This window comes from Phoxinus phoxinus (assembly GCF_949152265.1).
Source record: "Phoxinus phoxinus genome assembly, chromosome: 25".
NCBI classification, from domain to species: domain Eukaryota; kingdom Metazoa; phylum Chordata; class Actinopteri; order Cypriniformes; family Leuciscidae; genus Phoxinus; species Phoxinus phoxinus.
Genome location: NC_136900.1, coordinates 8496182 through 8522284, shown reverse-complemented (window position 1 = coordinate 8522284; position 26103 = coordinate 8496182). Strand labels below are relative to the sequence as shown.

At 37.0% G+C, this 26103-nt stretch overlaps 3 protein-coding genes across 3 annotated transcripts; 1 reads left to right on the top strand and 2 right to left on the bottom strand.

Moving 5' to 3' along the window:
- Nucleotides 1-76: 76 nt before the first annotated feature.
- metap2b (methionyl aminopeptidase 2b) lies at nt 77-10890 on the bottom strand. The gene is made up of 11 exons (XM_079604417.1): nt 10593-10890; nt 9328-9423; nt 9169-9228; nt 5112-5214; nt 4858-5019; nt 4354-4535; nt 4167-4261; nt 3797-3893; nt 3606-3709; nt 1575-1690; nt 77-1104 (listed from the first exon to the last, which is right to left on the bottom strand). Exons 1-11 carry the CDS (start codon nt 10750-10752, stop codon nt 852-854), a joined length of 1428 nt encoding a protein of 475 aa, XP_079460543.1. The 5' UTR covers nt 10753-10890; the 3' UTR covers nt 77-851.
- Nucleotides 10891-11779: 889 nt separating this feature from the next.
- cib1 (calcium and integrin binding 1 (calmyrin)) lies at nt 11780-17773 on the top strand. Its single transcript, XM_079603074.1, has 7 exons — nt 11780-12040; nt 12148-12182; nt 13055-13151; nt 13314-13467; nt 16128-16246; nt 16326-16414; nt 17528-17773. The coding sequence occupies exons 1-7, from the start codon at nt 11990-11992 to the stop codon at nt 17547-17549; spliced, it is 567 nt and encodes a 188-aa protein (XP_079459200.1). The 5' UTR covers nt 11780-11989; the 3' UTR covers nt 17550-17773.
- On the bottom strand, nt 17124-26038 carry rccd1 (RCC1 domain containing 1). The gene is made up of 8 exons (XM_079603073.1): nt 25717-26038; nt 24947-25165; nt 24066-24231; nt 21947-22068; nt 20017-20115; nt 19025-19174; nt 18899-18928; nt 17124-17977 (listed from the first exon to the last, which is right to left on the bottom strand). The coding sequence occupies exons 1-8, from the start codon at nt 25889-25891 to the stop codon at nt 17823-17825; spliced, it is 1116 nt and encodes a 371-aa protein (XP_079459199.1). The 5' UTR covers nt 25892-26038; the 3' UTR covers nt 17124-17822.
- Between the last annotated feature and the right edge of the window lie 65 nt (nt 26039-26103).

Genomic DNA, 26103 nt, shown 5'->3' with positions numbered 1-26103 from the left:
CACAAAAAAAACTTACACAATTTGGTTACACATGAATGCCTTAAAAGAAAAACATGAAATAACTTGCAGATCACAATTTCTTATAAATTTTTATTTGTACTTCAAAATAAAACACCACGTGCTTTATTCCGAGAAAGGTGATCGTTTTTTCAAACAGGCTTTACCTGAAATCAAGCATAGCCAAAATATAGATGTTTACACATCATCATCATCGCCACTTTTGTTATGAGTGCCCGCTCTTAGAGGAAAGCATGTTTCAATGAGTATTTTACTATCTTAGGGTCTATGTTACATTAAAGTCGGTTCTTGCACTAAGGAATAAAGCCAAATCCCCACCTGTAATAAAATCTTGTCCTCTTTTTCAGCCTAAATGAGCAATTGAATCAAACTGAAAAGGAGAAACAAACAGCACTTGATAAAGAAAATTAATCAAAACTAGAACATTTCCTAATCTCTCTTAGGCCAAGATTTGAGAGTAAAAAAACAAAAAACACGTGCAATATTAAATGCAGCCTAATCCAGATGATATTGAAAATGTGGTTTTGACTTCACATTTTCCTGGGTTGCTCATTGATCAAAAGAAGATTATCCTTATTGTTGTCCGCATTTACAAAATGGTTCTAGAGCACTTTACGGGTGGGTACATCTGTTAGTACACATCTGTGCCAGTGAGTTAGACCACAGTTAAACAAGGGGACATCTTAACCTCCATCCATCCTTTATACAAACAAAAACTAGCATGTTTAAAACGAGAAGGCACAGCTTATTAACTTACTTAGGCCTTTGACCATCAAATACTCATGTGATAAGAAAGCAGAGGACAGATTTATAAAAACGGGTGATGTGGAGGCCTAGTAATCGTCTCCTCGGCTGACCACCTCCTTGCACGTGGGTCTCAGCAGGATGGTGTGTTCAAACTGGGCCGTGTAGCAGCCTTTGGTGTCGCACAGAGGCGGGTAGGGGTCGATGATGCCCAGGTCGCAGAGGTTCTTCAGCGCCATTAAATATTTGCTCTCACCGAGGCGATCCAACCAACGGCGGCAGAAGGCGAGAGTGCCGAAGTTATCGTTGACCACGTTCAACAAGTGCTTGGCTCTGGGGAGTCTGGGAAAAATTTAACATGAATATTACATAATTATGTTCAGTTGCCTATTTAGGGAACTTTAAGCATCATATGCGAGCTCCCAGTACATTAAAGGGATTATTCACACACAAATTATGTCATCTTTCCCTCAAGTTGATATGAACCTGTATGAATTTCTCTCTTCGGCTGAACTCAAAAGTTATTTTGAAGAATGTCGACCAAAACAGTAACCAAACAGTCGATTAGCTAACTTCCATAGTATGCAGATTTTTTTTTTTATATGGAAGTCATTTCAACTGTTTGATTGCTGACATTCTTCAAAATATATTTTGTTTCGCAAAATAAATAAACTCTGTAAATTACAGAATTTAAATTTTTGGGTGAACTATCCCTTTAAATGTAAAATATCTTCTGATTGGCTATGATTGACAAATCGCTTGTCGCTGGAAACTTAGTTAGGACATGGTGTCAAGATTAGCATGTTTCTCACCTTATTGGCACATGACCAACTTCAAAGTTTTTCATGTAATGGGAACACTCCATGTCATCATGCACCATGCCTTTCCCAGTGCTGCCAAAGGTCTCGATGGCATAAACCTCTCCTTCCTGTAAAAGAGGAAATTCAGCAAGACAACGTTGTCAAAATGACAGAACTAAACCCTTAACAATGAGATTAACAGCACTACATAATCGCTTCAAAATGGAGGAGCAGATTTACACTTTCAGAGTAAAATGTCGACTTGACAAAGTAAAAGTTTGTCTTTGTTTGTGGTCAGTAAAAATTTTTTTTGTTAAGTAGTTAATCATTTTACTTCAGCAAAAACACATTAAACTGATCAAAAGTGACAGCAACGACATTTACAATGTTATAAATATTTCTATATCAAATAAATGCTGTCCTTTTGAACTTTCTGTTCATCAAGGAATCCTGAAAATATTGTATTATGGTTTCACAAAAATATAAAGCAGCACAACGGTTTTTAACATTGATAATAATTAGAAATGCTAAACAATTAGAGATTTTGAGCAGCAAATCATCATATTAGAGTGATTTCTAAAGGATCATGTGACACTGAAGACTGCAGTAATGATGCTGAAAATTCAGCTTTGATCACAGGAATAAATTACATGTTAACATATATTCAAATTAGGGCTGTCAAAAGATTAATCGCATCCAAAATAAAAGTGTGTGTTTACATAATATGTGTGTGTACAGTGTATAATTATTTATATATATAAAAACACACACAATCATGTATATATTTAAGAAAAATTGGTTATATTTATCTATAAAACATTTATATATAATATAAATTATATAAATTTATATACAGTATATAAATACAAATATTTCTTAAATATATACATGAATGTGTGTGTATTTATACATAATAATTATACACAGTACACACACATATATTATGCAAACACAAACTTTTATTTTGGATGCGATTAATCGCGATTAATCTTTTGACAGCCCTAATTCAAATATAAAATAGTTTAATGCAAATTTAATGCTATTTTACAATATTGCTGCTTGTACTGTTTTTGATCAAATAAATGCAGCCTGGGTGAGCATGAGAAACCCGTTTCAAAAACATCAAATAAATCTAACCGACCCCAAACTTTTGAGTGCTAGTGTATTTGACTACACCTCTCTTTAAGCCCTGTGGCGTGACTGATAGAGGTTGTGTTGTGTTGATAATTCAGGCACACCCAAACTCAGCCTTAAACCCTCAGAATGAAACGCTCTCAAGACTAGGACTGTCACTTCTGTTAGATTTTTGAGACATAAGTGTTCATTGAATCGATTGTCCATGTCTAAAGACGTTTCCATTTTCAACACCAAATATAGGCAAATTCACGGACAACTACCAGGCATTAGGACGAACGTAAAGAGGGCGCTTGAGTATATTGCACAAGTCAGCAATATTTCTGATGATTTATTGCCGTGAAGTTTCGTGCACAATGACAAACAGGAGTGCAACATTCTCGAAAAACAATAAGCAGAGTGGACTGCCATAACATCAAAGAAAAACATTACTCCACGCTTCAACATGCTGCGTTTACCATTAGAAATGTCAAACAAATTTAGCCTACGTAGTCGATTGTAGCCCGAATCTGTATATGCATGAGAATTCACATTTTTCTTGTAAAAATAGTTTGCTGTTCTGTGTTTGTCAGAGCCAGCAGTTGCTGTGTGACGCGTGTTCACTGCGGGCGTATCGTGACGAGCTGGACGCGCTCCGAGAGAAGGCCGTTAAAATCAATTCCCTATTTTCGTTTTGAAACTTGTGTTGGTTGGTCCGATCGATTGTGCATTCGATTTTCGAACGTAAAGTGACAGCCGTAACTCAAGATTGTCTGTCCCTTTTCCTAAGATGAAGTCTGTCTCCTGACAGACAAAAACACAGCCTTCATTTTCCTTATGGTAAATATACAGGCAACAACCCAAATAAAAAGGGTTAAAGCCATGTTCAAATCTGTAAAACAAAAACTTCAGTATAAAGTCAGGACACACCTCCATCCTGGTGGCTTCACCCCCTTTCACTATCGGCACCGTCTTGCCTGCATGTATTCGGTACTGTCCAATAGAGTGGCCATTGAGATTTCTGATTGGTTTCACTGGAAAGAAAAATGTCATTTGCAACATCATATCTTGTGTTATTTATAAGTCTTTGATGTTAAAGGTAGTACTTTTATTTTTTTTACCTTGATACGTTTTTCCATCAAGATCCACTTCGTAAGACTCCATAACCTCTTGAATTGATTCTCCAATGTCACACAAGCGAACATCAATACCTGCGCACTGAAATAAAATAATAACCTTTACAACAATCACTAAAGTGCCAATAAAAACGTGGCTAATCTTTTATACATTTAACTTGCACTACTGTTTAAAAGTTTGGGGTCAGTAAGATTTAGGAGTAATGATGCTGAAAATTCAGCTTTGCCATCACAAGAATAACATTTTAAAATGTAATATTTAACTGTAATATAGCAAAGAGCAACAACATTGACAAAGAGGAAAATGTGTGTTGTCACGAAAATAACATCATAATGCAAAAAGCTGAGACTCTACCTTAATTCCAGTATTTGTGGCATCTTTTACAGCTTCCAGCAGTTTGTCGTACTTTGGGTTGAAGGTGACGGTAAAGGCACAGTCAATGATTCGACCTGGAATGCCATAATAATCAAACATCTCTAAAGATCAGCAAGAAAAGCACCAGGAAGGAATCAAGAAAGATAATGAATGATTAAAGACGCACCATTAATGTGCGTGCCGAAGTCGATCTTGCAGACATCGTCGTACTGGAGAACGGTGGGGTCTCCCGCGTTAGGAGTGTAGTGAGCCGCGCAGTGGTTCAGCGAGCAGCCGGTCGGAAAAGCCAAACCAGCATTCAGACCATTTTCCTTGATCAATTTCCTAGAACAATCCTCCAGTTTCTCACTATCAGGGAAAAAACAAGATGTGAAAAGAGGATTAGTGCCAATATGGAACTACCGCAATTATGGCTGTAATATTTCTCGACAATAAAACCTCAATGCGATTTAATATAGAATATATACGTTGCGTTTCAGAGTAAAGTGCGGTACTGTGTTCGCTTTAACATGCATTTTAGAAACGCAACAATTTTGGCCAAAATTGTGCAGCCCTAAAAATAGGCACAGAAATCCCGCAGCCCAACAGGTTTTGTATCACATTTAATGAGTTTCCACATAATCGGTGCAAAAACAGCTTATAAAGAAAAGCTCATGATGGTTTTGCTCACCAGATCTCGATCATGGTCAAGCCCGGCTTGATCCAGCTCCTGACGTACTTCCTGACCTGCCGGTGAGCCTCGGCAGCCTGTCTGAAGTCATTCCACATGTCCTCATTAGCCTGATCCAAAAACTTCTTCTCCTCGCTGGTCGTCCTCCACGCAGCAGAACGTCTGCAGAGGAGATAAAACACATCCACTGTGATGTTTCTTTAGACTGGCTGACTACAGGTTTTAGTGTGTCAATAAGCGGCTGTTGTCTGTACCCATCTTGCACAGGTGGATAGTCACACTCCTGGCCCTTGGCGTAAACTCCACTGGTATAAAGCTCACAGATGGGAACAGATGGAGGATCTGTTTGAACTTTGGCTGAAAGAGAACAAGGAATATGAACAACATAAACATCCATCCATATTGCGAGTAACAGATTCAGATTGTTTTATTTAGTGCCATGTCAGCATTCAAAGCTATTTTCATGGCAAAAATTCAAATATCATATAAATACAACAAAAACCAAACAAACAAAAACAGTCATATTATACAAGATTTTTTAAATTAACATGCATGATCCTGGATCACAAAACTAGGGCTGTAATCTCCCAGTCGATTGTTGGTCAATACGTTCTGGCTCGACCAAAATTCTGATTGGTCGATTTTTTGCCGCGTTCGTTTCATCAGGTGGAAAGCACTAATTGCTAATGGGGGTGTTTTCAGAGCACCCCATGTTTCACAGGTAACAGTCTGTCTTCAGAACACCCCCCTTGTTTTCACTTCTTTTTGGATTAGCCCAATCCACCGGAGAGGAGAGACAGATTGAAGAAAGTAGGCTACTAGAAGGTTTGCTGAATATTATTTATTTAATTGTGAGAGCGTTTAATTCATAGTCAGTCCTCTTCTACCATGTCAACAAAGACATCGGCAGTGGCAGCATTTAAAAAAAAATAGAAAATAGGAAAAAAGGATTGGAGCCTATGCGCAAAGCGTTGTGCCCTGTTTGTATTAGTTTTGAGCCTGTTTTGTTTTAGTTTTGAAAATGTTTTATTTTTCAGTTATGCACTTTATTTTGTTTTTGCTCTTGATCTGGTTTGTTTAATAAATATTATTTTTTTATTAAAGTGGACGTGCCTTTTGTGTTTAAGAGTAAAAGCTTTAAGTTAATAGTTTATTCGTGTCTCAGCTGCGCTCCTGTGTTCAGCCTCGCTCTGTGCGAGAACATGTACAGTGCGGCTGAAATTATAGTGTCTGTCAGTTATTATAATACATATGACAAAAAAAATTGTCAAAATTATGTTGCATATTCCTCAAAAGTTATTGTGATGATATCACTAGTTGACAACATAGTACTATTTTCGGAAATCATAGGCTATGATATTGCGCGGGTGCACGTGATGCAGCGCTGTCAGAGCCGACAGACTCCTGTGTCAGACTCATTTCAGTGCAAAATAATTAGGTCAAATACGATTTAATATACTGTAAATAGCCTACTAGTTTTTTATGTTTATTTATAATTCATTTAGGCGGACAACAAAGGCTACCAAGTACTGCGCACAGTGCGCAGCTAGTTAATAATAAAAAAAAAGTCTCTAACGTAATTTCAGGTCTTCAGTCGACCAAGATTTTCATTGGTTGATTACAGCCCTACACAAAACCAGTCACATGTCGCACGGGTATATCTGTGGCAATAACCAACAATATATTGTATGGGTCAAAATTATCGATTTTCCCCCCCCCCAAAATCATTAGGTCCAGGGTCACATATGATTTTAAAAAAAAATCCAAAACCTTTTCAGGCATAATCTTAAAGGGGTCATGACATGTTTTTATTTTATTTTATTATTATGTTCCCTTAGGTGCAATTATAGTATTACTATAGTTTTTTTTACAAAAAACTATTAAAATGTAGTGATTTATGACCTTTTCCCACCCTGTTTCTCATCCTCTGATTCAAACAGTCTGTTTTGGGGGTGTTTCCCCTTTAAAGTGTGTATGTCAGGTTAAATTTTTAATTTTGATTAACACAAAATAGTGAGGGGAAATACACGTTTGACAAGTTGATGTATTGTTTTGTATGTTTTTCGATTCCTAAAGGCAGAATATAAGATGAAAAAGTTCGTTATTTTCAGTCCTCCCTTAAAACTGCTCCTCATTCCAAACGAATCGTTTGACGTCATACGAGGGAGACGTCTCCCCAGCTCGCTGAGCTGTGTTGATAATTGCACGAGTGATAGAGCGAGAGAATTAGTGATTAGGATATTTATTTAGTTATTTAGTTAGTTATTTAAGTTAGGTCGTTAGTATACGCAGGCGTATTTTCACGATGGTGAATTACTGCGTTTGTGCTGGGTGCAAAAACACCGTTAAAACCGGTCACAGAGTCCACTGTGTTCCGTGCCTGGGTCAACTTTGTTCGGACCAAACGCGCCGACTTCAGTGCTGCCTCGGTGTCCAAGACTTCGGTCATTTGCAGCGCCCATTTCACTGAGAAGGACTACGAGGTTGGAGATCTCATGAGTTATAAAATGGGATTTAAAACCCGAGTTAGACTGGTAGCTGATGCGGTGCCTACGGTGTATGCTACTGTAGTAGAAGCACGTCGATCGCGCCCCTCCCTCTCACACACACACACACACACACACACACACACACACACACACACACACACACACACACACACACACACACACACACACACACACACACACACACACACACACACACACACACACACACACACACACACACACACACACACACACACACACACACACACACACATTCCAGCATTGCAATATTGACATCGATCGCAGCCTGTTCATTATAGCCACGGAGCTTCAGAGCTAAGGCGGAGCTACAGATTAGGTGTAAATAACCCGCGTATCTAACAGTAGTTCCGCATTAATTAATTTGCACGCGAGTTTAATTTTTTTTTTATATATACTGTGTATTCTCCGTGTATATTCATGCACTGAACCGTGACACCAGTACCGTTTCGGTTCAATACGAATACATACCGTTATGCCTATACTTACCAGACACCTGACCAACTCTCCACTGGTTCTTCTTCACACCAGATATTTATGTTTCTTCGATATGAATTATTTACATTTCTGTTTGGCTCCTCATCTGTCTCCCGCCTGGGAGGCTCAAAATTGTATGGCTGTGGGCCATCGTATAGGTTTGAGGGGGATTTTGCATCTCCTCAGACTCAAAACTCTCCATACTTGAATAGAACTTTGTTGGCACGTCTCCCTTGTATGACGTCACAGCTCAGCTGCGTTTTAAAAATATGATCTTGACAGAAATGGCTATAACGCTTATTGTAAGGCAGTTACAGTAATAATTTTAATGATAATTACATTTTCACTCAGACATCTAAACCTTATTTAATATATCTAAAAAAAAAATTTAACCTGGCATACACACTTTAAGAGTTCAGTGTTAACGCCCACTGTTATGATTGGCTAACGTCAGTGCCTATGCATCAATTATTAACGCCCCCAGCCAGAACATTTGCGGATTCAGCGTATTTAAAAAGTAGTTTAAAGTTTTAAATACATTACTTACAGTTTGCGTCGTCATTGTTGAGCCCAGAATAGTCGGCACGGACTTATCTTTGAGCAACAGTTTTCTGGCAAAGCCAGCATCATATTGGGATTTGTTCTCAAAACAGTCATCCTTCAAATGTATAGAACAAACGCTTAAACTAACACTGCCGTGACTGAGACGTCCGCAAAAAATTAAGTGCATCCATTTTTCCCTGACGACTGGATCTTTCGCAGCGTATTCACAGATGTTGTTTGTCCGCAGCCAGGAACAGCACATCTGCGGCATCGTAATTTCCCTGTACACACACAGACCCACTCGCTGTCCGTCGACTGAACACTTGTGAGGCGCGCAGCGCGACAATGATACGAAATGAGCGTAGTTGGCTTGCGCTTTAAGCGTAGTTGTCTTGCGCTGGAGGTGGTCATATGCAAACGCTGGTACGTCACTTCGTACCGTGACGTCACTTCTTACCATGGATCCAGAACGAGCTGTATTTAGAGCTTGATTAAATAAATGATTCGTTTATAATGGGGAGGACGTCTTAAGCTATGAAACTTGCAGGACCAAAAGATCAAGGCAAATTTGGTTTCTCATGTCATGACCCCTTTAAAAAATAAGTGAGGTAACTTCATAAAAGAGCATTCTACTTGTATTAGGTCCAGAACAATCTAATAAAATATGTTTAACAGATAAGGGAATCTTACAAAACATGAGAAGTTGGGTTTGCAATTGACAAGAGCATTTTATACAGTATGAAGTATTTGAATAATCACTCACGGCCTTTCTTTTTCTTCTTCTTCTTTTTCTTCTTTCCAGTTGAATCTCCCTCCTCACCATCTGCCAATATTAAAAAAAAACAAGATTCGTGCTCAAACCTACGCTTGTCGCATATGCACATGGATTTGCAATGGTCTCTTTAATTAACTTTAGACAAACCTTCCTCTGGCTCGTCCTCTTTCTCTTCTAAAGTTTGTTGCTGCATTTGTTTGGCCACTTTGGTGATGTCCGACTCTCCTTCACCCTCATGGTTCCCTACGCAGAATAGCAGTGGAGTAAAGTACTTGAGGAAATCAATGTAATTACTTTAAGTATCTTTTTGGCTACTTACTGAGTATCAAAGATATTAGCAAATTTAACTCTCTACTTGACTACATTTTTGATTAAGTAGATACATTTGTAATGAGTAATGCAGTTTCTTGTTACATTTTGCATGAATCATAACTTGTTCTGCAACTTGTTCTAACTTGTTATTCAGTGTGCTGCTTAAGATATGTTTTTTTTCTTTCTACAGTTTATCTTAAGGGTTTTACCCACATTGTTTAAATTTTAGTATAACATAATACCATGTATATATTTACTTTAGGTTGGTGTCTTTAAATATATAATTTTTAATATTTGACATTTGAGACTTAATGCTATAGAAAAGCAAACAAAAGTTGAGGAATCAGCTTGTTTATTTTGATATGACAATATGGCATGCAGTCGCTTCAAACAATGGCATAAAGCTATTCAAAACATCATTCAATGTAAATTGTGATAATCGATAATTGATTAATAATCGTAATTACAATTTCAAGGGAATAATCGACAATTATTTGTAATAATCGTACAGCCCTATGTCAGTTGAAATATTGAGATGTTCAGTTTAATTTTGATTTTAGAAACAAAACGTGATTGCTCTCCTCACAAATCAACTAGTGACTAGTGTATCTCCTACAATACAAAATACTAAAGTACTGTTAAAATCAAATACTCAAAGACTTTAACTCAGTTGGTATTAGTAACTTGTAATGGGTCATTTTTACTGTAAGTGTAAGGCATCTTTTTTTTTCTCAAGTGTGGTTTTCAGGGACTCTTACACTCCTGCAGAATAGTCAAGGGAATTCGATGTAGATATTGTAATGCAACATACATTTGACAGACATAAAGCACATAGACATGAAACGCACGTGGAGTCACTGTGCCCTCTCATAACAACATTACACAACTGCCATGAGTTCACCAGCTAGTTTAACCCTCCAACCAGCCTTTAACTTAACACTCCAGGGCATGAAATAAACATTAAGGTCTGTTAAAACACGTTTAGTCCCTAGCACAAAAATGTCCTCTGAATTAGATATAAGAATAGCGAGCTCTAATGGGTTAATCAGAAAGGGCAGTAAATGGCAGGGCCACGCGACACTTTCCTCCGTCTTTATTACCTACGGCCGCCGCTTTTCCCTTCTTCTTCTTCTTTTTCTTCTTCTTCCCGGTCTCGTCAACGGGATCCGCGTCTACTTTGGGAAGGTGAGAGTCTCCGTTCGGTAAAATCTGCATTTTTGCAGCTACGGACTGCAGCTCTTGCGCCAGCTCGTCCGCCATGATGTGACAGCGCGAGGGATTGTGGGAAAAGCCTACGTCATGTGGGGGCCGAGCATGGGGCCGAGTAGAGCTGGATGGACCTTTTTTTTTACTCGAGAAAAGGTCCAACACGCTAAACCCATCCTGATCCCGCAAAACTTTATAAGAACTTATTTGATCCTCTATTATATTTATTATTACATGTTTTGACAGCATATGTCAAACACGAAAAACTAAAATTAATGTTTTGGAGCTCCAGATTAAAAAAGCTCCAGATTTAAAATGTTTAACCGTTGGTTTATTTTTATTTATTTAATTTGTTTAACCCAACGGTTGGGTTTGTCCATATTTTACCCAAACATGGATTGAAATAACCCAGCATTTTTTAGTGTTGTAATATTTTCTTTGATACAAGAGCTCATACTTCTCACTATCGAATTAAAAGCATAACATAATAAAGCCTCAAAATAACTTTGATCACCTATTGTACTGCCAATACATTAAGAAGATATGACATTTTATAAATTGTAAATAAATTGTTTATTTATGTCATGAATAAATAAATCCATCATAGTTGGCATGATAATTTATTATTTGTGATATGATGCCACCTTCTGAAATCATTGGCAAATTGCAGATCCAAGACAGAGCAACATGATATGATATGATATGAATAATTTAATGTATTTCCTTCCAACATTTGGTCAGAATAATATATGACACAATCATAAACCATAGATACATTAGAACTAACAATAACAATGTGTAATCAGATACTCCAGGAAATGATTGTTTATAAAATATACGTTGATTATCAGTATTATTCACTGCTTGTAATAATAACACTGTAACGTTAAAATATACTAATTAGGGTAAATAAACAAGTTCAAATCTGTTAGTTCCCTAATCACTGAAAATTATAGTTATCCTCCAAATAAAAATACAGTTGAATATGCAGGTGTTTTTTTTTTTTTTTTTTTTACAACTAAACATGATTTCATTGTAATAAAAAAAGAAGATAAGAGAAAATCCATTATGATCTTTGAACGCTGCAAATCTGCTGCCATAGCAACTGACGTGTCATCCAGGAAGCGGAAGCGCGCAAGCCTTTCGACCAAAGTTTGTTTAGCCTGGTAACATTAGCTAAAAACAGCCAGTTGCCTTGGTTATGGTTATTATGAAACAATAGTAACTTTAATCGACTTTTTTTGTAGTTTAGAGTTAAAGCACTATTCGTGCTGAACTAAAGCAGGCGGTAATGGGGGGAACCGCGAGTAAGTTGCCGAAAGATCTTCTATCAGAGTATCAGGTGAGACAGACACATTTATATATTTATTATTTATGAACATAAATGTATTCTTTATAGAGAGGAGTTGCTTTTATTTGTTTATATTTTGTCCTTTTTATGTAACACAGGAGCTTACATTTCTCACTAAGCAAGAAATCTTACTGTAAGTATCATGAAGTCATAATGTACTTTAAACTCGTTTTTTATTTGTTAGCTATATTTTGCTGTCTTCAGTCTGCTTAATTTTTAGCAGCTAATTGTGAATGTTGACTGTAGAATTGAATTGTTTTGTATTATTTAGTAAGCTAGTATTGTTATAGTATTTATTTAAAATTAGCCTTTATTTTTTACAATTTTCGTTAATTTTAATTATATCTTTAATATTTCTATTTAACTCTTATTTAATTATTTTTTTATTTCAGTGATCTGCCTATTCTAATTTTCAATGAAGTTTTTCACCTAATCTTAACTTTTTGTCAGTCACTGAAAACCCAAACTGATTTTGGTTACATTTTATTTTAAGGTGACATAGTTACATTGTACTTACTCAAATACGTACCAATTAATATTAATTAACTACGTACTTACCGTACTATAGAGTTACGATTAAGGTTAGGTTAGGGTTAGTTACTTGTCATTTTGCATAATTTACTATTACTATAGTAAGTACATGTAGTAACATGTTACTCATGGCACCTTAAAATAAAGTGTTACCCTGATTTTTATATTTGTGTTATTTAAAAAAAATTATATTTGTATTATTGGATTTTCACATGTGCATCTTCTCTACTATGGCACATTTTGCCTTGGCATTCCTTGTAAAGTGATTTAGTAACAGCAAGGTATATACATTTACTTGTGACAATAGCTAAACTACATAAACATACAGTAAAGTGGCAAGTTTATTTGCATGCTCAACTAACACTTAAAAGTGTTTGAATGTCATTACATTGATAATGACATTCAATGTAATGATACTTTTGTCATTGATTATCATTTGATACTTTGGGGCTCATCGTCAATGTGTTTGTTTAGGGCACACAAAAGATTCTCTGAACTCCAGGGCAGAGAAAACGGGCCGTACAGCTCCAGGGTGTCCATGGAGAAGGTCCTTACGCTTCCCGAACTGAAGGTAAAAGATCAACTCTGTACTCTGGTCACAATTTAGAAACCATAATGTTTCTTAAAATAGGGTTCATTTTCTTCAAGCAAAATATAATTTCTTATAATCCTTTGAAATTCAACTGTATATATGCTGACATTGTTGGAAATCCTGTGTTTCGATCCTTCACAGTCGAACCCCTTCCGGAAAAGGATTTGTCACGTCTTCTCGACCTCTGACTTGAGGGATGGCAGCTTGACCTTTGAGGATTTCCTAGACCTCTTGAGTGCCTTCAGTGATTCGGCAACCCTGGAAATCAAGTCCCATTACGCCTTCCGAATCTTTGGTAATAGATGGATCTCTCTTAAAGGAAATATGCTCATTTTTCAACTCCCCTAGAGTTAAACAGTTGAGTCTTACCGTTTTCGAATCCATCTCCAGGGGCCTCATTTATAACCGTTGCGTACGCACAAAACCGGCCCTGAAAGAGGCGTACGCCACTTCCGACGCATAAGTTGTGATTTATAAAAACAAACTTGACGGGAAAATGTGCGCACCTGCACGCAAACTCTGACCCATGCGTACGAACGTTTTGGAGACGGAGCAGTTTGGCGACACCGATGGTGAGCTAGAGTTAAATGTCTTTTTGGTCACTTTTAGACAGAACATCTAAAGAAAATTAGACATATATACAGAAAGATAATGCAAATATAATTTCACTCACCAAGCCTATCACTTGAAGCAAATATCCACACCTTAAATGTCCGCGCCAGTGAGCGCGTTGGGCCGTTTAGTGAAACTGACGCATATCTAACGGCAGTCGGCAGATGAAGTAAAACTGTACGGCAGATGATTATAAAATCTTCATTATGAGTCCTTATCATAAATAGGCTACAGTGCGTGATCACAATAACAGTTTAAACAAAATAATGATTTTTAAACTATGTTTTACTTCTGATATAAACATTTAGATTAAATATGCCATTCTCATTAAAGGAGTTAAACACTTAAAGTTAATATATATATCGCCTATATATATTCAATAAATAGCCTATACATATTTGTTGTGGATGTGGATGCAATGCTTTTGAACACTTTTCCTTTGGCATGCTGTGTTTTAATTTTTTAACTACAGAGATAATTGCTTGTCATGATAATAGCAGATTGTGGAAATATAATGCACAACAAGGTCTATCTGTTTCCATTACAAATATCAATTAAAAATACTATTTGGCCAGTGGAATGTAATGTAATGTGACGGCACATACGTATTTCATATTTTCCTAATGTCTTGTACCGTTAAACATGTTATCACGTGGATGAATAATCATATGTAAATGATATGCAGATGAGGATATGCATAGTAAAACTAGGCGTTGTTAGCTCCATATATGGTTATTTCGGGGAGGAGACGCATGTGCGCACAATCTTCCGCTGAGTGGGATTTATAAAGTGAATTCTGCGCAGGTTCTGGCGTACGCACGGTTTTATAAGTCTGAATATTTTTTTGCGCACGCCATTTTTGACTTTCGGGCGCACGTACACCTTTAGTAAAGATCCTACGCACAGTTTTATAAATGAGGCCCCAGGTCTGGCGGTAGCACTATTAGCATAGCTTAGCATAGATCATTGAATCTGATTAGACCGTTAGCATCTCTCACAAAAAAATTACCAAAGAGTTGCGATATTTTTTCTATTTAAAACTTGACTCTTCTGTAGTTACATCGTGTACTAAGACCGATGGAAAATGAAAAGTTGCGATTTTCTAGGCCAATATGACTAGGAACTATCCTCTCATTCCTGCGTAATAATCAAGGAACTGATGCCGTACCAGCAGCGCAATGATATTACGCAGCGCCTGAAAATAGTCCCCAGCTCGGTAACTTCCAACGTGACCGGCACTAATTTTGTAATGTCATTGCGCTGCTGGTTCATCTGAATAAGTGTGAACGCTGCCATCCGAACCCTTGTGCATCAAACAAGTGGACAGAGACGCTGAAAAGATGAGTCTCACTCCACTTCCAAACCAACTCTGGTTTTGACTCCTTTACACATTTTATAAGCTCTTCACGAGTTCTCAGCTGGTCAAAATAGCATCATATGTAGCTACGCACACACAACGAGCGCATTTAGCCCAGAACACAGCATTGTTATAGATGTACAAGCAAGTTCCTTCGCAAAATGTACATCATCAAAGCCGACCAATCCGATTGTGAACACATCATGTGGCGGTCTCTGTTAGATAGAAAATGTTTATTACAGTAAGTTTTTAAATATTTATATTATGTAGTGTCTTGGGACAGTGCAATATTTGTTTTAACGTAGAGCAATCTTAAATTAAATAGTAATCTTAAAGTAATAATTGTTAGTGTGGGGGTTTGCTCGACATAGGTTTAAGCTGCCCTTCGTTGAATGTATTTCTTATAGTCTATTTATTATGTGTGTAGTGTGTTGTGTGTACTGTAGCTTAGCTTGCTAGCTGGTTTTCTATGTTTACTTTTATGTTGACTCTACGAGCTCTGCTACAAAAATTCCTATGTACCTGTATAGCTGTACCGGTACAAATGGCAAATAAAACTTTAAACTTATCCCTACGTCTTTAGGTTTGATGCAATGTGAACGCAAAGCGGACCAGGACTAAATTTTTTGGCCTAGAAAAGCGCAACTTTTCATTTTCAGTCGGTCTTAAGTACACGATGTAACTACAGAAGAGTCAAGTTTTAAATAGGAAAAATATCGAAACTCTTTGGTAATTTTTTTGAGAGAGATGCTAACGGTCTAATCAGATTCAATGATCTATGCTAAGTTATGCTAAAAGTGCTACCGCTAGACCCAGAGATCGGCTGAATGGATTTGAAAATGGTTAAACTCAACTGTTTTTTTAATTTTATTGTTCCGAACCAAACGAACTGAACTATAAGTGTGAACACACTCTGAATTGAGTTTTCACAGTTTAGCAAACACCATTAAACAGCAGTTCCTGAACATTATTCTGTTCCGCTGCAGACTTTGACGATGACGGGACACTTGATGCCAGAGATCTGGAGAAGCTGGTGAACTGCCTGACCGGCGAGACGGACGACACTCGTCTCACTGTAGAGGAGATGAGGCAGCTCATAAGCAATGTGAGTCCGGCGGATACACACACGACAAACGAGAGACTTCTGTCAGACTTTACTAATGTGAACAAATGTAATTGTGCAGATCCTGGAGGAGTCGGACATCGATAAAGATGGAACAGTGAACCTCTCCGAATTTCAGCATGTCATCTCCAGATCTCCAGATTTTGTCAGGTGAGAGAATTTAGCTTAAAGTATTTTATTTTCATTTCCAAATTGGTCAGCTGACATATTTTGCTGCCTTTAGTTTAATTAAGTTTTAATTACGAATGTTTATTGTGCGTTTCCCAAAAGCATTGTGAGATCATTGGTGGCAATACTTCTATGATCTACTTAGGGGCCGTTTACACGACACAGTTTTCAACTAAAATTGTAAACTTTTTATACATTTTGACCGTTCATTTACATCATACCGTTATTGGCTCCGTGTAAACTACAAAAAATGTGAATTTGTGTACATGCGTATTAAAGCAATAAGCCCTGCGAAGCCATGTTTTACAGTGTTTTTTTTATAATATGCTTTTAGTCTATAGGTGCGTAGTGTTTATTTACAAAGTGACATCGCCATCTACTGGCCTGGCAGCAGAATAGAGTGATTTTAGTCATTTTTGCGGATCCGTGTGAGATCGTTTTGACAGTGCTGTCGTCTGTACGCGGAAAACACAAAGGAAACATTGTTGTGTAAATAAATAATTGTCGGCTTACTATGATTTTGGGAAACGCAGCCCTGCTTAGTTTGTATTATTTAGTGAACAGCTGAGGAATAGTGATAAAGCTTGACGTACTCATTTAGCTGATTTATGCACTTTTATTTTTGTATAAATTATAGACTATTATAGCATTTATTAATATTTTGATTATTTTATATTTTAAATTTTATTTTAGTAATTATGTTATGCGCTTTTATCACTTTTATTAGTTTAAGAAAAATTCTATATAGCTTTATTCATTTATTTTAAAATTATTTTATTTCAGTTTTAGTTTGTACATTTTAAACATTTCTCTTTTTTTTCTAACTTTTTATGTGGCTTGCACGACAAAAATTACATTTCCCATCATTTTCTGTTGCAGCTCGAGAACAATAAAATACATAAAGCATCAGTTACACGCCTAATTTACATCTATTACATTTTGTGTTTGTGTAAAAAAAAAAAAAAAAAGCATCCTGTTTTTGTAGTGGAGCAAAACCGTGAGAAAGAAATATGAAATTGCCCACACATAATGACTTCTGAACTCATAAGGCAGCATTTCTCCTGATCCTCACTGACTGACAATGTTCTTTTGCAGTTCATTCAAGATTGTGTTGTGAAGTTTACACAGAATGGAAGCTGCTCTCCGTCTCCGGTCCAGATTTTTCACCTGCGCCTTTAATCTGTCAATACTGTAGCATGTTGAATGTATTCTCTCTTTTAATGTTTCTACTGTTTATATGTTTGAAAACATTTTTTACTCACTGTTTAAAAAAAACTACTTTCTATCCTGTATTTTAGATCATATATTTGTACCTAATTTAATAAACTCTTAAAACTGCAACTTTGACATCCTGGTATTCATATGGCGCTCTGAGACGGGTCTGTTTCTGTCAGGATGGAGGATGTTTCGGCACGGCGGACACAAACGTGTTCCATAACCCACAGACAACATCCTGAACACACATGCTGTGAGTAGGGAAATAATCCACCAGCGTCGGCTCATCTGTGCTACTTTCACTGCAGTGTCCCAGCTGTCCATAATGACCTAATAATGTGACAGACGGAGGAAAGGCAACTTTTAGCACTTTTGAAAATAACAATTAACACACTCAACCAATCAAAGTTTGAGTTTTTAAGCGAAATTAATACTTTTATTCAGCAAGGACTCACTGAATTAATCAAAAGTGACAGTAAAGACATTCTTTTGAACTTCCTGTTCATCAGAGAATCCTGTAAAAAATACAGTAGTGGCCAAAAGTGAAGTCCAGCCTAGGAAAATTGAAATCTTCACCCTTTATTTAAATATTATAAAAAATGTGATTTAAGCATATTGTGTAGTTGTGTCTGGACTCGAGTGAATCGTTTTATTTGCAATAACGCAATAAAACATGCCAAATTGTGCAGACAGTTTTTGACCAGCATGTCGTGCAAATAAATTATGAACACATCAAAAACATGAGATGCAAAAAATATTAATAACTGATTATGTTGTGGTCTATGTGAGCTTTTTGTTTTTTTAAATGCATTTTTTACATAGTAAAATAAAATGGTAACTGTAGTTTGCCTTTTTTTGCCAAATAATTCTGTCAGATATATACCATAACCAAGTTTAGTGTTTTGTTTTTCCTTCATATATATATATATATATATTCCTTATATTTTGTTGGTTTAATCAAACTTGAAGGGTCATAAAAACAAATATCCCCTCCAGCAGCAAATCATCATATTAGAGTGATTTCTGAAGGATCATGTGACACTGAAGACTGGAGTAATGATGCTGAAAATTCAGCTTTGATCACAGGAATAAATTAAATTTTAACAAACTAGAAAATGTTTAAATTGTAAAAATATTTAATTACTGTATTTTTGTAGCAAATGTAGCCTTGCTGAGCATGACACTTCTATCAAAACATTTTAAAAAATTATTTACGCTGATTTATTTCTAAAAAACAAAGCAAACTCTTACCCCATCCCCAGGTGTACAGATCCCCTGTACCTACAAAGAAATAAGAAAAGAATAAGGTAATGATTTTTCATGTCAACCAGCAGTATTACGTCCAGCTTCTGCTCCACTGATGACATGGTGAGTGACCTGTGACGGCGGCTGTGTGACGGGATCCACAGCTGACCCTGCTGATCTCCGACACATTAGGGACGTCCACTAGAGCAGGGAACGCTTGAATTGAGATGAACATATCGGCTTGGTTCTTTTCATCTTTATTTATGGTCTGCTCAGTGTTTCCTAAACAGAAACAGATTTCAATCATATTTCAAGCAATTCAAAACCATCATGTTGAACAGTGCGCATCTGAAGTGTCTCAGCTGAAGGAAAAAATACATTATTTATCGGCTTTAATATATAACATTAAAAATGAACATATATCGGCCGATACCGATATGGTGGTCGATATGTCGTGCATCCCTATTTATTTCATGCTATAACTAGAAGTAAAGAGGAAGAGATGATCGGTTCACGTGCCAGTTGAACTGAGGCACATTGAAGAACGGCAAAGCGGTGTTTATTGTTGAATAACATTGACAGATTTTGAAAGTTTGTTTACTGCTGTTTATGGATATGTGGCGTGAGAACGATGCGTGAGAGATGGCAGCCCTGAGTAAACATTAAAATGTGACCCTGGACGACAAAACCAGTCACGGGTATATTTGTGGCAATAGCCAACAACACATTGTATGGGTCAAAGTTATACATTTTTCTTTTATGCCAAAAATCATTAGGATATTAAGTAAAGATCATATTCCATGAAGATATTTAGAAAATGTCCAACCGTAAATATATAAAACATGTATTTTTGTGAGTGAATGCAACACAACCGTGAACATAAATGCACAACTTTAAAGGAGATTTTCTCAATGTTTCGATTTTTTTGCATCCTCAGATTCCAGATTTTCTAATAGTTGTATCGGCGAAATATTGTCATATCCTAAAAAAACATAGATCAATGGAAAGCTTATTTATTCAGCTTTCAGGTAATGTATACATCTCTATTTCAAAAAAATTAACCATGTGACTGGTTTTGTGGTCCAGGGTCACATATGTAAAGTCATATATTTTAGTCCTTTTACCTCCACTTTTTGCTCTGTGTTTTTCCTCCTCCAGGCCTCTAGATGGCAGACCGAGCTGCCCGCTTTCATTCCAGCCCCACATATACAGGTCCCCGCCAGCTAAACACAATAAACAACACTTTTATTTCAGACAGATTTCAGATGAACAGTCAGTAAAGTTGAGTGGAGTTGAACTTTATTGTCCATGCTGAAATTTGTCTTTGACCCTGGTGACAGATACATTCACATTAATGCTTAAAGTCCGCGTGAACCGGAAGTTGCAAACGACTTTTCTCAAGTGTTGTGACGCATTTCCGAGTGAAAGGGAATATTGAACAGAGGGCAGGGTTTTACTTTAGCGCTCCTCCTCAACCCAATCCGTCAAACCTACGTCATCCGAATAAGAACCATTCCAGACCGGAAGTAACTTTTCAGACTTTGATTAAAGATAATTTCTGCAAACTATTTTTTTCTGTGTATTAACTTGCACGGATTCATTGTTCACCACAAGACTAGTAATATCCGCTAACAAAGTAAATCGGGTCAATTTTGATTTCATGCCGACTTTAAAAACACATCACGCATTAACAACACAAACTGTTTCCATCATTAAAAAAAAAGTGCTATAATGCCAGTCACTCTATTGTATCACTTTTTGACAAAATTGTACGATTTAAGATAATCCCAGCCATTGGGTCAAACGATTTTTTATACACGTTTCTTCTGGCCAAAGGAATTTTGAGTCCAATTTTGAGTCTGTTTTTACCATAAAACAATCAAACAAGCCTTGAAGAGGCGGTTGCACAGCAAAAAGTTAAATTCTTACTTAGTGTTTTTGTCTTGTTTCCAGTCTAAATATCTAAAAATTCTTAAATCAAAATGCATTTACTAGATGAGTGAGATAACATAAGATATTAAAGGTTGTATCAGCGATTTCAGGCCTAAAAATAAATGATCACATTCATCTAATCTTTCCTAACGATCCGCTAGCTGCCCGCCCCATAAGCAGGCCGTCAAAAAAACGCGTCTCTGTATGCAGCCTAGGCTCTGAGATCTGCTCACAAAAACAAATGGTTTCACCAACCACTCAAAACCAAAATAAACAGTGTTCCAACCAATCACAGACAGGGGCTGGGTGTTGTGAGGTTTTGCGCTCGTGCACGGCTGCACGCGAAGTCGGAGCTGAAGAAGAAGCCGTGTCTTGGAATGAACACGATGGTATTCCCTCGCCCTAATCCTCCTCCTCCTCCTCTTGGGGATTGACTCAGCCATGTTCAATTTCTCTTGTTCATTGATAGACGCTGGCTTCTTCTTCAGCTCCGACTTCGCGTGCAGCCGTGCACGAGCGCAAAACCTCACAACACCCTCACTGTCTGTGATTGGTTGGAACACTGTTTATTTTGGTTTTGAGTGGTTGGTGAAACCATTTGTTTTTGTGTGCAGATCTCAGAGCCTAGGCTGCCTACAGAGACGCGTTTTTTTGACGGCCTGCTTATGGGGCGGGCAGCTAGCGGATCGTTAGGAAATTTATTTTTGGGCCTGAAATCGCTGATACAACCTTTAAGTCTTGTTTTCTGATGAATGATGAATTCAAATGAAGTGAGTTTTTGCCTAAAACAAGTAAAATAATCTGTCAACGGGGTATTTTTTTACTAGCTTTTCTCAGTCTAGAAGGCACCTATTTCAAAAATAATTTCACATTTCTACTACCGTACATAGATGACCAGTTGGTGAACTATCCCTTTAAGATCATTTTTCTTACCCCATTGGCAGATAATTTGGCTTGTTTTAGGCAAAAACTCACTTCATTTAGATTTTTTAACCGGTAAGTATTTTTTTATATTTGGACTGGAAACAAGATTTTTTTTTTTGCAGTGTGTGTTTACAGTATGCTCACAAAGATCAACCGAACGGCTGGATTTGACAGGGAATGTATGTGGGATAATCTCACTGCTGACAGAAGCGGAGTGCCAGCTCCCGGCGGACACTGTTTGGATCGGGACGCCCCACAGCGCCTCCACGACCTGAGGCTCGTCCTGCGCCGTCAGAGCGCCGTGACCCAGCTGACCGTGACTGCCGAAACAACACAGCATCTTACAAACATTCATCATCGGAACTGAGTAGTTTAAAGACACATCGAGTAAGTTTTACACCAAAAGAAATGAATAATGCTTTAAATTATGTTTTATTTTACATTAAACATTACTGTAATACAATGATTTTTCACAATACGCATAAATTAGAGGTGGTACAACAAATACTAAATAATATAATATGTAAAATACAGAGGTGGGTAGTAACGAAGTACATTTACTTCGTTACATTTACTTGAGTATTTTTTGGGAAAAATTGTACTTTTAAGAGTAGATTTAAATGTGGGTACTTTTTACTTTTACTCGAGTACATTTCTAATAAAAAAACGGTACTTTTACTTCGTTACGTTGAGCGATGTTCCTCTCGTTACTTTATTTTAATGCAATACGTGTTGTTAAATGCGTAGTTTATTCCAAGCGCGCTGTATCTTTTTTCTGGGCATGAGCGATGCTCAATTCACAAATGAATCACTCTTTTGAGTCGATTCTGTTCAAAGACTTCATCAAACAAGTGGGCAGATCTGTCTAAATCGGTTCGCGAATCAGTTTGTATGATCTGTTCAGTTTCCTGCACGCACTGAATCGTCTGAAGCGCTTTCAATTCACACTCGACTCGGAGTCGTAACAGGAAGATTTAAGAACATCAAGAGCGTTGGATGAAGTGGCTGTGGACCTACAGCACAGTCAAGTGAACGCAAATCTGCAAATGCATAATTTTTGCCAGCGATGAAGATCTCTATTATCTTCGTATGCTGAGGACGATATATCCTGTGGAATATCGTTCCACAGGACGATATTCGATTTCATTTCATTCAGGTAATACATTTTACAACCAAACAGATTATTACGATATAGCACTACTTCAAAGTATGACATTACCCGTTTTTTTTTGGACATACATTACTTTATACAATAAATAAGCTACCATTGTCCACATATGAAATGAACACCCGCCATCCCGCGGTAATGTGTGTGTATTGCGCAGTCGCGTGCGAACTCAACTTGAAAACGAATGCCTTTGCCTGCCTTAGACACTGTTGACCAGTTTAAACATGCTTGCAGAAATATACATTTGATTACATTTTGGAGAACAGACAGAAGAAGATCCGTCGATGTGCGTTTGATCGTCGTTTGTGTTCAGATGTTCAGTAGCGGTCAGCGCGAGCACATGTGAAGAGTTTTAACTCTTTCTTCTCTGTGTCAATGTTTCCCTTTACATGCCTTTAAATGCAAAACTCTGCAGATACACTATATTTTGACATTGTCTAATAATCCAACTGTAGTTGTATAAGTTACTATTATACAAACCAAAGGACAGGCAATGATTTTCGGGCTGCAGATGGCAGAAATAATGCTTGTCTCTTCTGTTTTTGTGGCAAAGATAGCCTATCTAATTATGATAATAATAGTCATTTAAATAAAAAATATCTAAATAATATCATGTTTTATATATATATCATAGTATATATAGGCCTATGATCCGAAGTAACTAACTATAGCTACTTGAGTAGTTTTCTCATTGGATACTTTTCTCATTGGATACTAATTATGATAATAATAGTCATTTAAATAAAAAATATCTAAATAATATCATGTTTTATATATATATCATATATATCGGCCTATGATCCGAAGTAACTAGTAACTAACTACTTGAGTAGTTTTCTCATTGGATACTTTTTTACTCTTACTCAAGTAACTATTAATATTGTTACTTTTACTTTTACTTTGAGTAAATATTTCTAGAAGTACTTGTACTTTTACTTGAGTACAGTTTTTGGATACTCTACCCACCTCTGGTAAAATATAAATATTGCAGCAACAAAGAATCACAAACGGCAGTTGCGCAGTAACACGAATGTAATGCATTTGTTGAGTCATTTACAACGGCTTCGTACGCAGCTCAACCAATCAGAATCAAGGACCGGAACTATCCGTTTTATAATAAATTATTAATACTAGCAATCTTCCTCGTACCTTCCAGATCCCCAGGAATACACAGTCCCGACTGAAGTCAGCAGCACAGCGTGTTCTGTGCCCAACGCCAGGCTCACGGCACACAGTTCAGAGCAGAGCGCACGGAAAAAAGGAGATCTGGGCATGACGTACCCGCCGGGCACCAACGGCAGCGGGGCGGTTTGTCCTGTTTAAAGGGGTGGTTGATTATGATTTCACTTTTCTAACTTTAGTTACTGTGTAATGTTGCTGTTTGATCATAAACAACATCTGCAAAGTTACAACGCTCAAAGTTCAAAGCAAAGGGAGATATTTGCTTTTAAAGAAATTGCTTTTTATGGACTACAACAAACGGCTGGTAGAGACAACACGACATTCCTCCCGGATTAGTGACATCACAAACCCTAGAATTTACATAAACCCGCCCCCTGAACACGATTTATAGATTATCAAGACAGAATATGCTAATCATTTACTAGAAGATAACTACACATAAGCTTCATAAATTCATCAACTAACCATTCAGAAATGTTGCTTCTACATGTTGTCACTTCTTCTTGAGTAAAAGAAGAGGCTAAAAGTTTTTGACATTTTCAGTGCGTGTGTGTGTAAGTAAAAGCACACGAGCTGTTGAAGCTCCGCCCCTGTGCCGGGAGCAGCAGCTCATTTGCATTTAAAGGAAACGGTGTTTTTTGCTCACCCTCAAAAAGTGACAACTTTAACATGCTATATAAAAATATCTGTGGGGTATTTTGAGCTAAAACTTCACACACACACTCTGGGGACATCAATGACTTATTTTACATCTTGTGAAAAGGGCATTATACTACCCCTTTAAATGCATCATATCAGTAGCAATTACTTCAACAACATAATCAGGACTGTGCACATCTGTATATTACCAGTATTGGCAGAGAGGTCTTGCTCCCTCTTCCACACAAGCTTGTTTTGTGGCTGCTGTATTTCCCAGCATTCCACTCTGTCTGTGAAGTTGAGCGTCAGGTGTCTTTCACTGATGAGAGCGTCTGTGCACCCCCGACTCTCTGGAAAAGTGTCTCCGCACATCTGTTCTGATGAACCGGACCCGAACCCGAACCCTGACACGCAAACATGACTGCCACCTGCAACAAAACCCATTATAGATCGAAGATAATCAGTTAGATATATAATGTGAGCAAAGGATATGCATAAAATGTATGTAAGTGATATGCACAAAATATTAATCATATTAAAATATTAATACAAAATAATATGTAAATAGAAAGTTATTTGGTAACACTTTACAATAAGGTTCAGTAGTTAACATTATTTAATGTATTAACTAACATAAACTAACAATGAGAAATACATTTGTTACAGTATTTATTCATCTTTGTTAATGTTAGTAATAAAAATGGTCACAGTACATTAACTAATGTTAACAAATACAACCTTTGATTTTAATCATGTATTAGTAAATGTTGAAAATAATATTAACTAAGATTTATAAATACTGAAGAAGTATTGTTGATTCTTAGTTCATTGTAACTAAGGTAGTTAAATTAACTTTATTGTAAAGTGGTACCAGTTAATTTATTTTATCATAGTTTAGGTATAGTAAATGTGACTAATATTGTAGAAAAACCAAGCAAAGTAAAATCATCTATTTAAGAAAATATGTTTGTTCACTTACAGTCTGTGCGATGCACATGAGCTCTGGAGCTCCAGCTGGCTCTGACTCTACAGTCTGATCTGATCACACATGATCTACACACATCTGAAATCAGGACAGGTGTGTTCACTTTACAGGTGGCATCTGCCGGCCGTATCTGACCAAAGCCATTGAAACCAAAACCAAACCAATTCATTGACTTATCCTGGTGATGAACACAAAGAACTGTCACTTGCTTTCATGTATGGAAGTTGCATTTTCGTTCCATTAGCAGCAATAAGGAAAGTCTAAAGTCGGAACACGAGCGATGTCTGCTGTCAAAATAAAAGTTGTGTTGCGTTCTAAATAAAAACACAATCGATAAGTTTTATGAGTGTGTAATACAGAGCGTTCTATATTATTATTTTT